At 51.6% G+C, this 15,954-nt stretch overlaps 1 protein-coding gene across 1 annotated transcript; it reads left to right on the forward strand.

The window, feature by feature from the left end:
* The first annotated feature begins 2,113 nt into the window (after positions 1–2,113).
* Positions 2,114–3,073, forward strand: LOC112060448 (olfactory receptor 5AP2-like). The gene has a single exon (XM_024110843.2). The coding sequence runs from the start codon at positions 2,114–2,116 to the stop codon at positions 3,071–3,073; it is 960 nt and encodes a 319-aa protein (XP_023966611.2).
* The last annotated feature ends 12,881 nt before the right edge of the window (positions 3,074–15,954 follow it).

Below are 15,954 nucleotides of genomic sequence, written 5' to 3' on the forward strand. Positions count from 1 at the left end.
CCGAGACTCCACCTGCTGACAGACCCGCCTTAGAGGTAAATCAATCCTTTCCTCCCTGATCCATGAATCTTAAGGAGTTTGAAGCAATGTTGGTGTGTTCGGTAACTAATTCCACTGGAATCCAAGGGGAACTGCTGGGCACTGGTCTCTCTTAAACTCCCAACCCAAAGCAAAATTACGGTTTTTGGAAAAAGGAAAGACTTGTCAGGTCACGTCTATCCTAGCTCCTTATCTGGCCTCCATCACCCTGGTATCTTGGCACCTCACTGCCTTGAATGCATCTATCCTCCCATGACCCCTATGTTATGCAATTACCCCTGCTTTACAGACAGGACCTGGCACCCAGAGGGGCAGATTTATGGAGGTTTCTTGGGACCTCAAGACACAGACCCCCCAGCAGGATTGGAAATCGATGGGTGTTAGGTACGGCCCCTACTCAGGTACCCATGTGCGTTGTTAGGTACATCTGGCCTGAAAGTCACACAAAGAGCTGGTGAAGAAGCAGGGAAATGAACCAACATCTGCCAAGTCCAAAGCCAGTGCTTTAAACATGGGAGCAGCCTTCGTTCCTCTTTAACCTCCCCTCCTCACCCCATTAGAGTTGTGCCCTCCATGGCAGCTCCCTCCTCATGGAACATTGAGTGATCTACCGTGGGGAAAGCGGAGCTGCTTTTGGCCTGCTGTGCTCGGTCCTCAGGGGGCAGACACTGGCTATAAGTAGAGTAGCCACAAATTGTTTTTGTTTCTCCCTTTAGAGGGTTAATATTGGGATTATTTTATCTTTAAGGTTTTTCCCCCCAATTTTTAACTATTAATTTTTACAGTCTCAGGAAGCTCAGCGGGGACTAAGGTGCGTGTCAGGGTGAGGGCAGCACTGCCAGCGGGGAAGTGGGGGGTTCCTGACCGGCCGAGAGATCCAAGATACCAGGGCACAAGGGGCAGGGAAGGCGGCTGCTCTTGGCCAGTGCAGCAGAGATCCATGGCCAGGGCTGGGTGCAGGAGGAAGATGGCGGTGAGCCCCCGGCCATGGGAGTGGTCACCTCATTGTTGAGCTGCTCCATCGATGGGCAGAAGCCATTCGGCAGCGGGGTGGCCTCCCCCACAGCCAGGAACTCACCCTCCTCCTCTCAGCCCAGGCCTGCCAGGGCCGCAGCCTTCCCCGCATCTTGCGCCTGCAGGGATGGGTGTCGCCAGTCATGCGGCCGTGCAGGGATCCCTCTGCAGCTCTGCTGTCCCAGCCCCGCTCATTCACTCCCGTGACAGCTGGGTACAGAGGGGTCCCTGCTCGGCAATGGGACCGGTCACACAATCCCTGCAGCTGCAAGGTGCAGATAGAGGCTGCACTAACGCCCACTCTTCCTGATAGTTTCTGTTGTTGGTTTGGTTGTATCAGCGCATATTGACCTTTACCAATGTCTGTTGATGGAAATCGAATCCAGCTGAGCTGTACGTTTAAAGAAACCTCAAGGCGTTCGCTGTCCAAATCCCATTGAAATCAAAGTGGCCCCATCCATTAAGTCAGTAGAACTTTTATTGTAGATGTCAGCGAAAAAGTATCAAACGGAACAGAATTATTCCCGGGGTGTAAAATTAACCTTGTGCATAACTCTGTGCAGTATCAGGGCCTTACTGAACAGTTAATAAAGATTAATAAATCAGTCCGGGAAAAGATACGACCTCACCCAACTTGTCTCTCTAGGATCAGTAATGGGGAAAGAGACAGTAATGACAGACTAGAGAGAGAGAGAGAGAGAAAGACAGGATTAAATATTACTTTTAACCAAAGATAAAGACAAAAATGTAAAGCTGATAAAAAATTCTGAGTGGCATTTTTGATGAAAAAAATGTTTTGTTGATAGAGATCAAAATGTTCCACAGAGGGAACAGATCAATTTCTACACCGTTTTGTTTAGGAAAAGAATTATTGTATAGAGCTTTATGAAATAAAATATAAAAATGAATAGAAATAAACGTAAATAACTATAATATGCAATGTAATGTAAAATAAAAATATGCTAAATATTAAATTAAAAATAGATAAATACATTTTTAAAAAGGAAAAGTGGAATGAATGTTCTTCATTTATGTCACAAAGTTCATTTGTTTCCCATAGATGCACCCCATGGCAAACACAGAGCAGGGAAACCAAACGTCCATCACAGAATTCATCCTCCTGGGATTCGGGGACCTTCCAGAACTGCAGATTCTTCTCTTCCTGCTGTTCCTAGTGATCTACATCGCAACCGTGACCGGGAACATCCTCATCATGGCACTAGTTGTGGCTGATCGACACCTTCACACCCCCATGTACTTCTTCCTGGGGAACTTGTCCTGCTTGGAGACCTGCTACACCTCCACCATCCTGCCCAGGATGCTGGCCGGTCCCCTGACTGGGGACAGGACTATTTCATTCAATGGGTGTGTCACACAATATTATTTATTTGGTTCTCTTCTTGCTACAGAATGCCTTCTCCTGTCAGTGATGTCTTACGATCGGTATTTAGCCATATGCAATCCACTGCACTATGCAGCCCGTATGAGTGGCAGGGCCTGCCTCCAGCTTGCAGGTGGCTCTTGGATAGGTGGCTTCCTAGGTAATAGTATAACAACATTGTCGATATCACAGTTAACATTCTGCGGCCCCAATGGCATTGACCATTTTTTTTGTGATCTCATCCCCCTTGTAAAGCTGTCCTGCAATGACCCTCACCTGATGGAAACATTGGCTTTCATACTCAGCTTCCTTTTCTCTCTTGTCCCATTCCTGCTTACCTTGATGTCCTACATCAGCATTATCACCACCATCCTGAGAATCCCGTCCACTACTGGGAGGTTAAAGGCCTTTTCCACTTGCTCCTCCCACCTCATTGTGGTGAGCATTTATTATGCAACTCTGCTGATTGTCTACATGTTCCCAACCACAGACATCTTGAATGACTTCAAGAAAGTTCTCTCTGTCGTCTATGCTGTCCTCACTCCCCTCGTCAATCCACTCATCTACAGTCTGAGAAACAAAGAGGTCCAGGAGGCCCTGAGGAAAGCTTGCAGGAAATTCATGCTTGGACTACGCTAACCGGTGAATTTCCTTGGGTTAAAATAGATAAAACATGGGCTGGGGTAGGGCCTGAAGCGAAGCCTGCTGTAGTACCAGGTCATGTTTCCCTGAGCTTCATTGGGCTTTGTGTCCTGCTCTTACACAGTGTCTCTCAACCTTTCCAGACTACTGTACCCCTTTCAGGAGTCTGATTTGTCTTGCGTATCCCCAAGTTTCACCTCGCTTAAAAACTATTTGCTTACAAAATCAGACATAAAAATACAAAACTGTCACAGCGTACTGCTACTGAAAAATTGCTGACTTTCTCATTATTACCATATAATTATGAAATAAATAAATTGGAAACAAATATTGTTCTTACATTTCAGTGTAAAGTCTATAGAGCAGTATACACAAGTCTCTATGAAATTTTAGTTTGTACAGACTTTGATAGTGCTTTTTATGCAGCTTGTTGTAAAACTAGGCACATCTCTAGATGAGTTGGTGGAAGACCTCTGTGTACCCCCAGGCTACACGTACCCCTGGTTGAGAACCACTGCTCCTACCGCCCTGGGAGATGGAGAGACCTCTCAAAACCTGGGGACCCCAGTCTTTTTAGGGACTTTAAAAGAGTTCACATGTGGGTATCACTGGGCTGGTGGGAGACTTGAACTCGTGGCTGCTCAGAGTTCAGACAATGACGGGCTATTGTGCTCAGTGAGAGGGTGCAGACGAAATGGACTCAGTCGGAATTCTGAGTATACATTCATTGTAGGATGCGAGACTTCTAGATACACATACACTAACACACACAAATGTATGATGCCTACGTTATAAAAACATGGGCTCGCAATGTCTGCCGGAATTCCAGTGTTAGGCGATTGTACAATTAATGTTTGTTTCCTAGTGTGTATTTCATCCCCAGGCTGCTTTCCAAAGGTAGAAAAAAGCCAAAGGAAACCCACAGCACGCCAGCACAGTTATCCTTATTTGCCCGTTTTTCAGCAATGGTTTAGGGCCAGTTGTTTCCAGATACTTGAAGGCCCAGTGGGATTTTCCAAAGCCTCTGGGCCTTGCAGGCAAATCAGGCAGGGGATCGCCCACCTTCCCCAGGTTTGTGCATCGTTCTGGAGCCTTGGTGTCCAGATGACTGGTGTGGGGCTGCAGAGGGTATGTCCAGAGGCACCTACACCCATTTACTGCTAACACTTGGGTGCCTGCTGGGTTTGGTAATCCTGGGGGGCCGGATTCTGGGATTCGGGTGCCTAAAGTGGGAGCTTTGTGATTCTAGCCCTAGCTCCACACCCTTTTCCTCACATTATAGCTGGGGAAAGTCAGGCAGAACGAGGTGATGTTACCTGCCCAGAGTCACTCAGCAAGCTCGTGGCAGGCAATCAACTCAGCAGGATCGTTAGCCAGAGTCCCAGTCCAATACCCTGTCTGCTCCACCACGTCCAGTTGTAATTGACAATGGCACCTAAGGGTGTGAGGTGCCCAACTCCCATTCAATGCCTGTAGGATTTGGGTGCATAACATCGGCTTCTAATGGGAAAACCCAGCCTGTACATTTACAGACAAACCAGTATCCTGAGAAATCCTTCCACTCCCAGGGGATGTTTTCCATCAGTTCCTTCTCCTGTTTTGCTGTTTTCTAGGAGCCCCTAATTATTGTGGATCTTACACCAAAATCATCATGCAATAAAAAAAACTAAACTAAGTCTTCTCTTTCTGTCATCTGTTGTCAGAACTCCTGTTATCTGTCCCCTTCATGTCCAGTGCGTGGAATAAATGTGCAAGGCTTGTCTACAAATCAATGTTGTACCACTTTACCTATATCTGCTTATCCCTGCCTGTGACAGGGCTGCATGCCCAGGCGCTGGAGAGCCGGGGGCCAAGCCAGCCCTGGTTAGAGCAGGGTCCCCACCTGTGGGGAATCAGGCCATTTCCAATAAAGGGCAGAAGGAGGGCTAGGGAATGAGGGAAACCAGGGAGGCTGTAATGAGATTTCAGAGAGTGAGAGAGGCTCCTGCAGAGAAAACCCTGAGACCAAGGAAATTCCTCCATTATACAGGGAACAAAGAAGGGAAACTGAGGTGAGGGGCTGTGTTCTGGGCTGCCCTGAGTCCTCCATGGGGCGTCGTTAGGTGTCCACTCATCTACACCAAGTAGATGCAATGATACTGATGTGACGGTGCTTCTGGCGGGATAATTCATTCCCCCATGGAAGGGGAATAAGCAATTTATTGGTAAACTCTGTGCACACTAGAGGCTGTAGCGGTATAACTATTTCCATAACACATTCTCATCACTAACCAAAATAGTTATCCTGGTGCAAAATCTGGGTGGAGACCTCGTGTGAGTCCCTGTGAAAATACATCCGTATGTTCCTGGCTTTGAAACAAACTCTGATAATCCAAGGGAAATGTCTTTTCCATGAACAGAATCATAGAAGAGTAGGACTGAAAGGGACCTGAGCTGGTCATCTAGTCCAGTCCCCTGCACTCAAGGCAGGACTACGTCATTACGGGATCATTCCTGACAGGTGTTTGTCTGACCTGTTCTCAAAAATCTCCAGTGACGGAGATTCCACAATCTTGCAAAGCAATTTATTCCAGTGCTTAACCACACTATCTGTTAGGAAGTATTTCCTAATGTCCAACCTAAACCACCCTCGCTGCAATTTAAGCCCATTGTTTCTTATCCTATCCTAAGAGGTTAAAGAGAATAACTTTTCACCCTCCTTCTTTAAACAATCTTTTATGTACTTGAAAACTGTTATCATGTCCCCTCTCAGTCTTCTCTTTTCCAGACTAAACAAACCCAATTTTTTCAATCTTCCATCATAGGATCTGTTTTCTAGACCTTTAATCATTTTTGTTGCTCTTCTCTGGATTTTTTCCAATTTGTCCCCATCCTTCCTGAACAGGACGCTAAAAGTCCACCAACGCAGCAGGGCTCAGGCAGGCTGCCTGCATGCCGTGGTCCCACGCCGCTCCCAGAAGCGGACAGCTGCTGACACATCTCTGCAGTCCCTGGCGGGTGGAGGGAGGAGGTTTCATGAGCTGTCCCAGCCCCCAGCACCGTCCGGGCAGCTCCTATTGGCCGGGAACTGCCCCAGGACAGAATCCCCTCCTGCACCCAACTCCCTCTAAGAGCCCGCACCCCTCACCCTCTCCTGTACTCCAACACTCTGCCCCAGCCTAGATCCATCCTGCACCCAAAATCCCTCCCAGAAATAAACTAATATAATAGCTGTTCCAAGGCAAGAAGTAGGCTATTTTGAATTAACTTAACTATATTCTACATATTTTAAGACTGAAATGTAACCACAGAACAGCTTTCTGTTAATTAATATGCAAGATTAATATAGCATTAATAGCCTCAATGCCATAATTGTGATCATTTTGTTTTAAATTAGGAAAAAGACTTGTATACAGGGGCCCCACAAAATCTAATAGTCCCAAACCCAAAGGAGAGTTAATCCAGCCCTGGTTCTGTAACAAGATTACATAAAGCAACCCATCTTTTCATGTTCTCTGTATTGTGTCAGAGCTCTGACCTTGTCCCCGTGGATCCCGCGCTTCTAGGCAGTTTATGCTAGCCTCAGAAGCTCACTACAATCCTCCACGTAGCCCTTCTCTCTCTAGGGCCAGGGTTACTGAGCCCTTTTCATCATAGGCCAGCAAGTAGGTTGGTGAGAGAACTCCCACAGTCTCTGTTGTCTCTAGGGCTTATTTCAGAACAGTTTAGCCTCCTGTCCTGACAGGCCTGTCTACCCTTCCCAGGAGGTGTTTCTGTAGTGGCAGGTTGGGGGAACCCGGGCCCGCCCTCTACTCCGGGTTCCGGCCCAGGGACTTCTAATGGTAGCAGCTGTTGGCAGCCAACCTTTCACTGCCAGAGTTGCTACATTTCCTTGGGCCACTTCCCCACAGCTCTCCTGCTTCTCCCTTACTTTAGGCCTTCCTTACCAATGGTTTGAGGGTGTCTTCATTAACCAGCCCTTCAGCTGCACTTCCTCTCCTCTGGCTCCCTGGCTCTCCCCAGCCTGACTGGAGTGAGCCCTTTTATAGTGTCAAAAGGGCCTTAACTTGAGTCAGGTGTTCACATTATCTTAATGGACTCAGCTGACTCTTTGGTTCTGGTCAGTCAGGGAACAGAAAACTGCTAATCCAGTGGCCAGTAGATCTCCCTTTGACTCCTCTGCTGTAGAGGGAAGGAGGGAGAGGGCTGCTGCTGCTGCTGTTCCTGCTGGGCACTGGGCCCTTGCTGCTGCTGCTGCTGCTTCAGTTGCTCCCCTGGCTGGGCTAGACACCTCCACCAACCATCTTTCTCTGTTACCTGCTTGCTGGCTGGCTAGTGGGACCCCCCCCCCCTCAGTTGCTGCTGTCACTCCAACTACGGCCCCTTGGGGATGGGGGGGCTGCTGGCTTGCTCCCCAGAGGAAGGGAGTGAGGGACCCCAGCTCCAGCCTTTTTTGCTGAGGACACCACCATCTGAGCGGGGTCCCTCCTGCCTGGGACCACCACCACCTGGAGCTGCTGTGTTTGCTGCTGGGGAGCTGCTGGAACCCTGAGGAGGAGAAGGAGACGACCACCTGTTGCTGAGGGAACATATGGAGGCTTTGAAGACCACTGTGGAGGGGGCATTTCTGGACTGAGTATTTTTCAAACTGTGCTCTTGTGGTGGGGGTCTGGACTGTGTTTTGGGGGACACCGGGGGTGTGGTGTGGAGCCTGCCCCCGGTCCATCCGTGTCCCCCTTCGCCCCCACCACCACCATCATTTGCCCCCTCCACCACCCCCACTGGCTGTTTTCCATCTGCCTTGTCCTCCTGCCTCTGGGACTGAGCTGCTCACCTGGCTTGCCACACCCACTTCCACCATTTGGGCCTGCAGCAGCAGCCAGCCAAACATTGACTTTGTGTACAAGCACTTGTGGGCACACATACCCCTACCCCCCTTGGACTGACCCCCTCTCCTTTGCAACAGGCCCCCAACTTATCCCTTGCTGCCTACACCATTTACCCCTACAGCCTTTGCCCATCCCCATCCCCAGCCTCAGCTTCAGTTTGTTTGTCTGCCCCGCCTAGCTCTGATTGTCCTGCCGCAGCCCTGAAGCTAGCCCCTTGGTCCCTCCGCCCCATTCCCAACTCGATTCTTGTTCCCCCTACCCTATAGTCCCCCCAGCCCTGATTAGCCCCTCCCCTCGTGCGCACATGCCCCCTCCCATGCGCTTGTACCCCTCCCCTGTTTGAGTTTACCCTTGTTCACTGCACTCCCTTATGCTGTTATCACCCTCAATCCCCTAGTGTAGCTAGAGGAGCCGGAATTCCACTCTGAGTCAGTGACTGACACCCCCCGCAAGTCCTTGATAGCTCCCCAAAACCCATTTAGCCCTCCCCTTCTGGCGCCCTCCTCCCCTGCCTGCAGCCTAGTGGGGAGGAGTGGTTGCCTCCTCTCCCTCCTCTCCCTCCCCTCCCCTCACTGTTTGTCCCCCTCCCTGCTCTCATTATGGCGGGGGACATGGCGGGGGAGACATATGGTCCCCTTCCCACCCCCCAGATTCCTGAGCCGGACTGAGAGGGGCCACCATCCAGCGGCCCATCTACTAGGGCTCGGGATCCTGCCTCTGTTCCCCTCCCCAATTCTGTTCCTGATCCCTGCCCTGACCCTACTCCTGTCCCCAGCCCTGTCCCTGATGCCAACCCCATCCTTATCCCTTCCACCTCCTGCGATGCCATTGCCGCCCCTGGGGCCGACTCCTTCCAGATCCCAGAGGATGACACCTAGGGAGCGGCCTTTGTATTTCCCTGTCCCGACCCCCAGGGCTGCTGTTTTCCCTCCGCCGCCCCCTGTTGAACCGGGGAGCAGGGCAGGCCGCATGGCGTCAGCCCATCGGACGCCACGTCGAGGGTCTGCCCCCTGCTTACCGGTCTCAATGGGGCACAAGGCTGTGACAGAGGCCCCACTGGGGGAAAGTCATAGATCAGTAACCCCGCCCCACCATACGCTGAGAGAAGAGCTGCGGGAGTTCCTTGAGGACGTCCGTGGCTCCCGTAACAAGGTACAGCTTGCACTCCAGTGATGGGGGGATTTCCATCAGATCCTCTGGGCCGCGAGGGCCCTCATGGGGGAGGGTAAGAGGACCGGGTAGCAGGCCACCGTGGCCTACCAGCGGGTCCTCCTCTTCCGTGACTCCTTACTCACCTACAGGGTAGGTCACGGTTTGCTGCGCGGCCCGACGGAGGCCATGGGCATCTCAGCTGGAGAGGATCCCCCCCAGCCCTCCTCATGGCACCGATCATCTTCGCAACATTGAATACCCGGGGCTGTAGGATGGGTCTCCGCAGGAACCAGGTGCTCTCCTTCCTTCGGGAGGGGGGGTACTCTGTGGTTTTCCTGCAGGAGACCCATACGGATCCAGCCGCCGAAGCTAGCTGGCAGCTGGAGTGGGGAGACAGGGTCTACTTTAGTCACCTCCCAGTTCATACGGCTGGAGTGGCGACCCTGTTCTCCCCTGACCTATGGCCCAAGGTGCTGGGGGTCACCGAGGCTGTGCCGGGCCACCTGCTGCACCTCCAGGTCTGCATGGAGGGGCTTGTGGTCAATCTCATTAACGTTTAAGCCCCGACATCGGGCCAGGAGAGGTTGCATTTTTATCTGCAGGTGTCCGCCTTCCTCAGTTCCTTGGATCCTCACGAGTGCCTGGTCCTGGGCAGGGACTTTAACACCACCCTTGAGGAACGGGACTGCTCGGGGACCGAGCAGTGCCCGGGTGCCGTGGATGTCCTCCGGGAGATCGTTGAACATCACTCCCTGTTGGACGTCTGGCGCGACCACCACCCGGACGACGTCTCGACGTTCACCTTCGTCCGGGTGGAGACCCATCGGTCGTGCCACTCACAGCTGGACCACATCTATTTGTCACATTTCCACCTTTCACGGGCCCACTCCTCCAGCATTCGGCCGGCCCCTTTTTCAGATCACCACCTTGCCACCGTGACGGCCTCTCTCTGCGTGGAGAGCCCGGGGCTGGCCTATTGGCACTTTAATAACAGGTTGCTGGAGGATGCGGGCTTCGTAACGTCCTTCCAGGAGTTCTGGCTGGCCTGGCGAGGGCAGAGGCACGCCTTTCTCTCGGCGCAGCGGTGGTGGGATCTGGGGAAGGTACGCACCCGGCTCTTCTGACGCGACTACACACGGGGCGCCAGCCAACGGAGGGATGTGGCGATAGAGCAGTTGGAACGGGAGGTCTTAGAGCTGGAGAGGCGTCTGGCCTCCAGCCCCGAGGATCCATCCCTCTGCAGAGCATGACGGGAGAAGTGGGAGGAGCTCCGGGTCCTCAAAGACCATCGAGCCGGGGGCGCCTTTGTTCGATCCTGCATCCGCCTCCTTCGGGAGATGGATCGCAGCTCCCGCTTCTTCTATGCCCTGGAGAAAAAGAGGGGGGCCAAGAAGCACGTCACCTGCCTCCTGGCGGAGGACGGCACCCCCCTCACGGATCTGGTGGAGATGTGCGGGAGGGCCAGGGCCTTCTATGCAAATCTTTTCTCCACGGATCCGACCGATGCTAACGCTTGCAGAGTGCTCTGGGACAGACTCCTGACGGTCAGTGCGGGCGACCCTGACGGGCTAGAGCTGACTCTCACTCTGGCCAAGTTCTCGGAAGCCCTACGTCGCATGCCCACCAATAAATCTCCGGGAATGGACGGGCTGACTGTGGAATTCTACCACGTGTTCCGGGATATCCTTGGCCCAGACCTAGTCACCGTCTGGGCTGAGTCTTTGCAGAGCGGGGTCCTCCCTCTTTTGTGCAGGCGAGCCGTGCTCACCTTATTGCTGAAGAAGGGGGACCTCCGTGACTTACGGAATTGGCGTCCCGTCTCGCTCCTCAGCACGGACTACAAAATCGTGGCGAAGGCCATCTTGATGCGGCTAGGGTCCGTGCTGGTGGATGTGGTCCACCCAGACCAGACCTACACCGTCCCGGGCTGCACAATATTTGATAACCTGTATCTGGTCTGGGACCTCCTGGAACTAGGGTGTAGGGATGGTCTGTCGTTCGCCCTCTTGTCCCTGGATCAGGAGAAGGCATTTGACAGGGTGGACCACGGGTATCTCCTGAGCACTCTGCGAGCGTTCGGCTTCGGACCCCAGTTTATGGGTTTTCTCCAGGTGCTGTACGCTTTCGCAGAGTGTCTGGTCAGGCTCAACTGGACCCTGACCGAGCCGGTCAACTTCGGGCAAGGAGTACGGCAGGGGTGTCCCCTCTCAGGTCAGCTGTACGCTCTGGCAATTGAGCCCTTCCTCTGTCTCTTCCGTTGGAGGCTGACAGGGTTGGTGCTCCGAGAGCTGGCACTGCGGCTGGTCCTGTCGGCATGTGCCGACGATGTGCTCCTCGTGGTCCAGGACTCAGGCGACTTGGCACGGGTGTAGGCTTGGCAGGCCATCTACTCGGCAGCCTCCTCCGCCCAGGTCAACTGGGTCAAGAGCTCTGGCCTGGTGGTCGGGGACGGGTGGCAAGTAAGCTCCCTCCCACCCGTGCTTCAGGCCATCCGGTGGAGCACGGGTCCGCTGCTCTATCTCAGCGTTTACCTTTCAGCCGCACATCCGTCTCTGCCAGAGAACTGGCAAGGCTTAGAGGGCAGGGAGATGGAGCAGCTCCAGAAATGGACAGGCCTACTCCAGTGCCTCTCTCTTCGACGGAGAGCACTGGTGATCAATCAACTAGTCCTGTCCATGCTCTGGTAGCAGCTCAACACCCTGGTCCTGGCCCCGGGTTTCCTGCCCAACCTCCGGACGGCGATTCTGGAGTTCTTTTGGCCAGGAATGAACTTGGTCTCTGCAGGAGTCCTCCACCTGCCTCCAGGCCCTGCAGAGGCTCCTGTATGGTGCAGGTAGTCCGGCTAGGAGAGTAATGGGGCACGCCTTCCTGCGCCGCTTCCGAGGGCTCCGATACGACTGGCAGTTCCTTTATCTCCATCCGAGAGGTCTTCAGCGAGACTCTCCGGGCTGCCAGTCTTCTACCAAGACCTCCTCCGGACCTGGAAGCTGTTTTCAACGACCAGGTCTGTGGCGGCCACCGTGGGGGCTGATCTTGCGGAGCCCCTTCTACACAACCCCCAGCTTCATGTGCAGGTGGCGGAGTCCCCCACAGTGCACCAGAGGTTGGTCTTGGGTGAACTCACCAGAGTCAGAGACCTCCTGGACTATGACTGGGGAGACTGGCTGGATCCCCTGACACTCGCTCAGCGCATGGGGCTCTCCAGACCTCGCACTCCCCAGTGCGTACTTCAGGAGGTGAATGCCATTTTACTGCCCGCTGTTCGGGCCTACCTCGACCGGGTCTTGCGAGAGGGCACGCCCTGCCCACCCTCCACCCCAGGCCCAGTGGACCTTGTCATCGGGCCCCTGTCCCGTGGACCCAACCGGCCCCCCCGCCCTTTCACTGTGAGCTGGCTGCAAAATCTGCAGCCGGTTCTGTTCCAGACCGCGGCAAAGAAGCATCTGTACACGCTCGTGCTCCACACCCTTCACTTCCTCACCCTCGCGTCCCACCCCGACACAAAGTGGTGGGACATCCTGCCACCTCTCAAGGGTGAGAAGCCCCGGTGGGCCAGCCTATACTCCACCCTGGTTCCAAGGCCCGCCGGGGATATCAGTTGGCGGCTCCTTCACGGGGCCGTGAGCACGGGCGTGTACTTGGTGCAGTTTACCCCTATCCCAAACACCTGCCCCTTTTGCGGCATGAAGGAAACCCTGGCGCACATTTATCTAGAGTGTGCCAGGTTTCAGCCCCTATTCCGGCTCCTCTTAGATATATTATCCCGTTTTTGGTTGCACTTTTCCCCTCATCTGTTTATCTATGTACTCCCCATCTGTGGCCCCACAAAGTCACGGGATCTCCTTATCAGCCTCCTCTTAGCCCTGGCCAAACTAGCCATCTACAAAACCAGGGAGAGGAGGTTGGCCGATGGGATTTCCTGCGACTGTGGGGCCTATTTCCGCTCCTCCATCCATTCATGCATCTGGGCAGAGTTCCTCTGGGCGGCATCTGCTGGCTCCCTTGACGCCTTCGAGGAGCAGGGGGCGCTGTCCAGGATTGTCTGCTCAGTGTCCCCATCAGGTTCCCTCCATTTAGCCCTATGACCTCACTCCCATTCCTGTTTTTTTCATTAGTTGTCCCCCGTGTTTATTTGGTATCAATGGACCTGTGGATCCTCCCCTTAGGCTGGGGGGAGGTCCTTTCACAGTGAGCGGGATTCGCCCGCCCACTTCCTAGATACCAACAGGACTACTTTGTTGTACCCAACTGGCCTGGGTCTTGTTAATACAATCTACACACCCCCATTCATTTGTCCAGGCCACCTTGCAATCCCGCACCGGACCCGAAGCCAGGAAAGAGGCCCAATAGACTGAACGACCTTATTAGGGCATAGTGCTTATCACAGGAAACTTATGAGGGATGTATCCATAGTGTTACCACACAAAAACCGTTTCTGCATTTATTGTTCTTCCTAATAAGGGGAAGACAGTTGGGGCACTAAAAAACCAATCAACGCGTGCCACATTTACTTCCAAAAACTATATATTTAGTCGTTCCTGTATAGCAATTAGAGGTGTCCCAAAATGAATTTACGTCACTACCAGTCCAGGTCTGATCAACTTGGGCTTGACCTTCCCGCTCCCGAATCCAGCCCGAGCATGTGTCATGTAGCCGGCTCGAAGTAATTATGTATATGTTCTCCCATCTGGCTGTTATCTGCATGGTCGTAAGTAATTAGTTACCCATCATTGCTTTGCCTGTGGTCACTTTGCTTGTTACCCCATACTGTGGTTAGACTGGAAAAAGGCTTTAATTGTTAATGTGATTCCTCTCCCTTATCTTGTAAGTGTCTTAAAGGTAGTTACATAATAATTGTAAATGTTTCAAAGTTAGTTACATAGTAATTATAGTTGCTTAAAATCAGTTACATAGTATTGTAATAAGCTAATAAGAATTCATAAAATTAACACTTTATTATAATCATCATCATATAATAAAATTGAGTTGTATCCATTCCTCCTTGTCCTGGGTTATTCAACTCAGTCCTTCACTGAGAACCCTTAAAGAATCACAAACTCCTTTTTGGGCAGAACAGGTTTATCACAGTATATATATCTATATCTATAGATATATAGATATAGATATCTTCCTACTGTATTTTCCACTCCATGCATCTGTTGAAGTGGGTTTTAGCCCATGAAAAAATAAATTTGTTAGTCTCTAAGGTGCCACAAGGACTCTTCATATAATTTGTATTATGTGCTGTGGCACTGCAGATATGTGTGAGCCTGAAACTTTTCTGGGAATGGGAAGAAATTATTTGTACTTTATAATCTTAGGTCTCTGACTTCCATGTTTCCCTGGTATAGGCCTTTCCAAGAAGCCTAAGGGGGTTAGGTGCCAAATTCTCATAGCAATGTCATGGGAGTTGGGTCTTTATTGCGTACATTACCCCTCTTTGAAGATCCCAACCTAAATTTGTAAATCACCCTCTTGCACCTGCATTTTATCTGAGCAGCAACCTCCACTTCCTCCTTTCAGAAAAGACTGACCAGCAGGCATTGTGCTAAGGGTAACATTTAAAAAAACACTTAAGCAAACTTCAAAAGTGACATAGGAGGCTAAATCTCATGGCCTTTCGATGATATCTAAGCTGCTAAGCCTCAGAAAGTGAGAAACTTTTGAAAATGGGACAGGCTTCAAAATAACTCAGTCTTCTTTTAAAATGTTACCTGAACTAATTGAGTGAGCTCATTGCACTGGGACTGAGTACATGTGCACTTGCTATGGAGGGCAACAGGAGGGTTAGTTGGAGAAAATGTAAGATCAGCTAATTCTGCTGACATTTTCAAACCTTTCTAAGGGAATTGGATGGGAACTCAGTGCCTAAATCACTGAGGCAACTGTAAAATCTAGAATTAGCGTGTTATTTCTTGACAGTCACCATAGCGTTCACGCAACAAATAGAGAGAGAGATTTGTTTCAGGAATAGAAGTTTCTTCCCTCTCCAGGACTCTCCCTTTGAGATTAGAAGTTTGACACTGGTTTAGTTTTAGAAAATGTCAGTAAATACCAACTTCTCCTTGCCTGTTGCTTTCCCCACAGCAGACGTGCTTTGGGAGACCACCTCTCCCCGCAGAAGGATATTTAATTTGACAGAGGGTATGAGGCACAGGGTCACATTACCAGACATGGAATGGAGACTCAGTAGCTTTTCTAGGTTGCCGTTCTAGTTACTGGGCATGCAGAAGTAGGTAAATTTAGTGGGGAGAGAAAATGAGCTGAATAACCTGGATCCTGGTCCTTGACATGCTGTGTGACTGAGACTCCAGCTGCTGACAGACCCGCCTTAGAGGTAAATCAACCCTTTCCTCCCTGATCCATGAATCTTCAGGAGTTTGAAGCAATGTTGGTGTGTTTGGTAACTAATTCCACTGGAATCCAAGGGGAACTGGGCACTGGTCTCTCTTAAACTCCCAACCCAAAGCAAAATTACGGTTTTTGGAAAAAGGAAAGACTTGTCAGGTCACGTCTATCCTAGCTCCTTATCTGGCCTCCATCACCCTGGTATCTTGGCACCTCACTGCCTTGAATGCATCTATCCTCCCATGACCTCTATGTGATGCAATTACCCCTGCTTTACAGACAGGACCTGGCACCCAGAGGGGCAGATTTATGGAGGTTTCTTGGGACCTCAAGACACAGACCCCCCAGCAGGATTGGAAATCGATGGGTGTTAGGTATGGCCCCTACTCAGGTACCCATGTGCGTTGTTAGGTACATCTGGCCTGAAAGTCACACAAAGAGCTGGTGAAGAAGCAGGGAACTGAACCAACATCTGCCAAGTCCAAGGCCAGAGCTTCAAACAGGGGAGTA

Source organism: Chrysemys picta, chromosome 13, assembly GCF_011386835.1.
Source record: "Chrysemys picta bellii isolate R12L10 chromosome 13, ASM1138683v2, whole genome shotgun sequence".
Lineage (NCBI taxonomy): Eukaryota > Metazoa > Chordata > Testudines > Emydidae > Chrysemys > Chrysemys picta.

Coding starts and splice junctions, on each gene's coding strand:
- LOC112060448 (XM_024110843.2), top strand. CDS start 2,114: ATGCACCCCATGGCAAACACAGAGCAGGGAAACCAAACGTCCATCACA.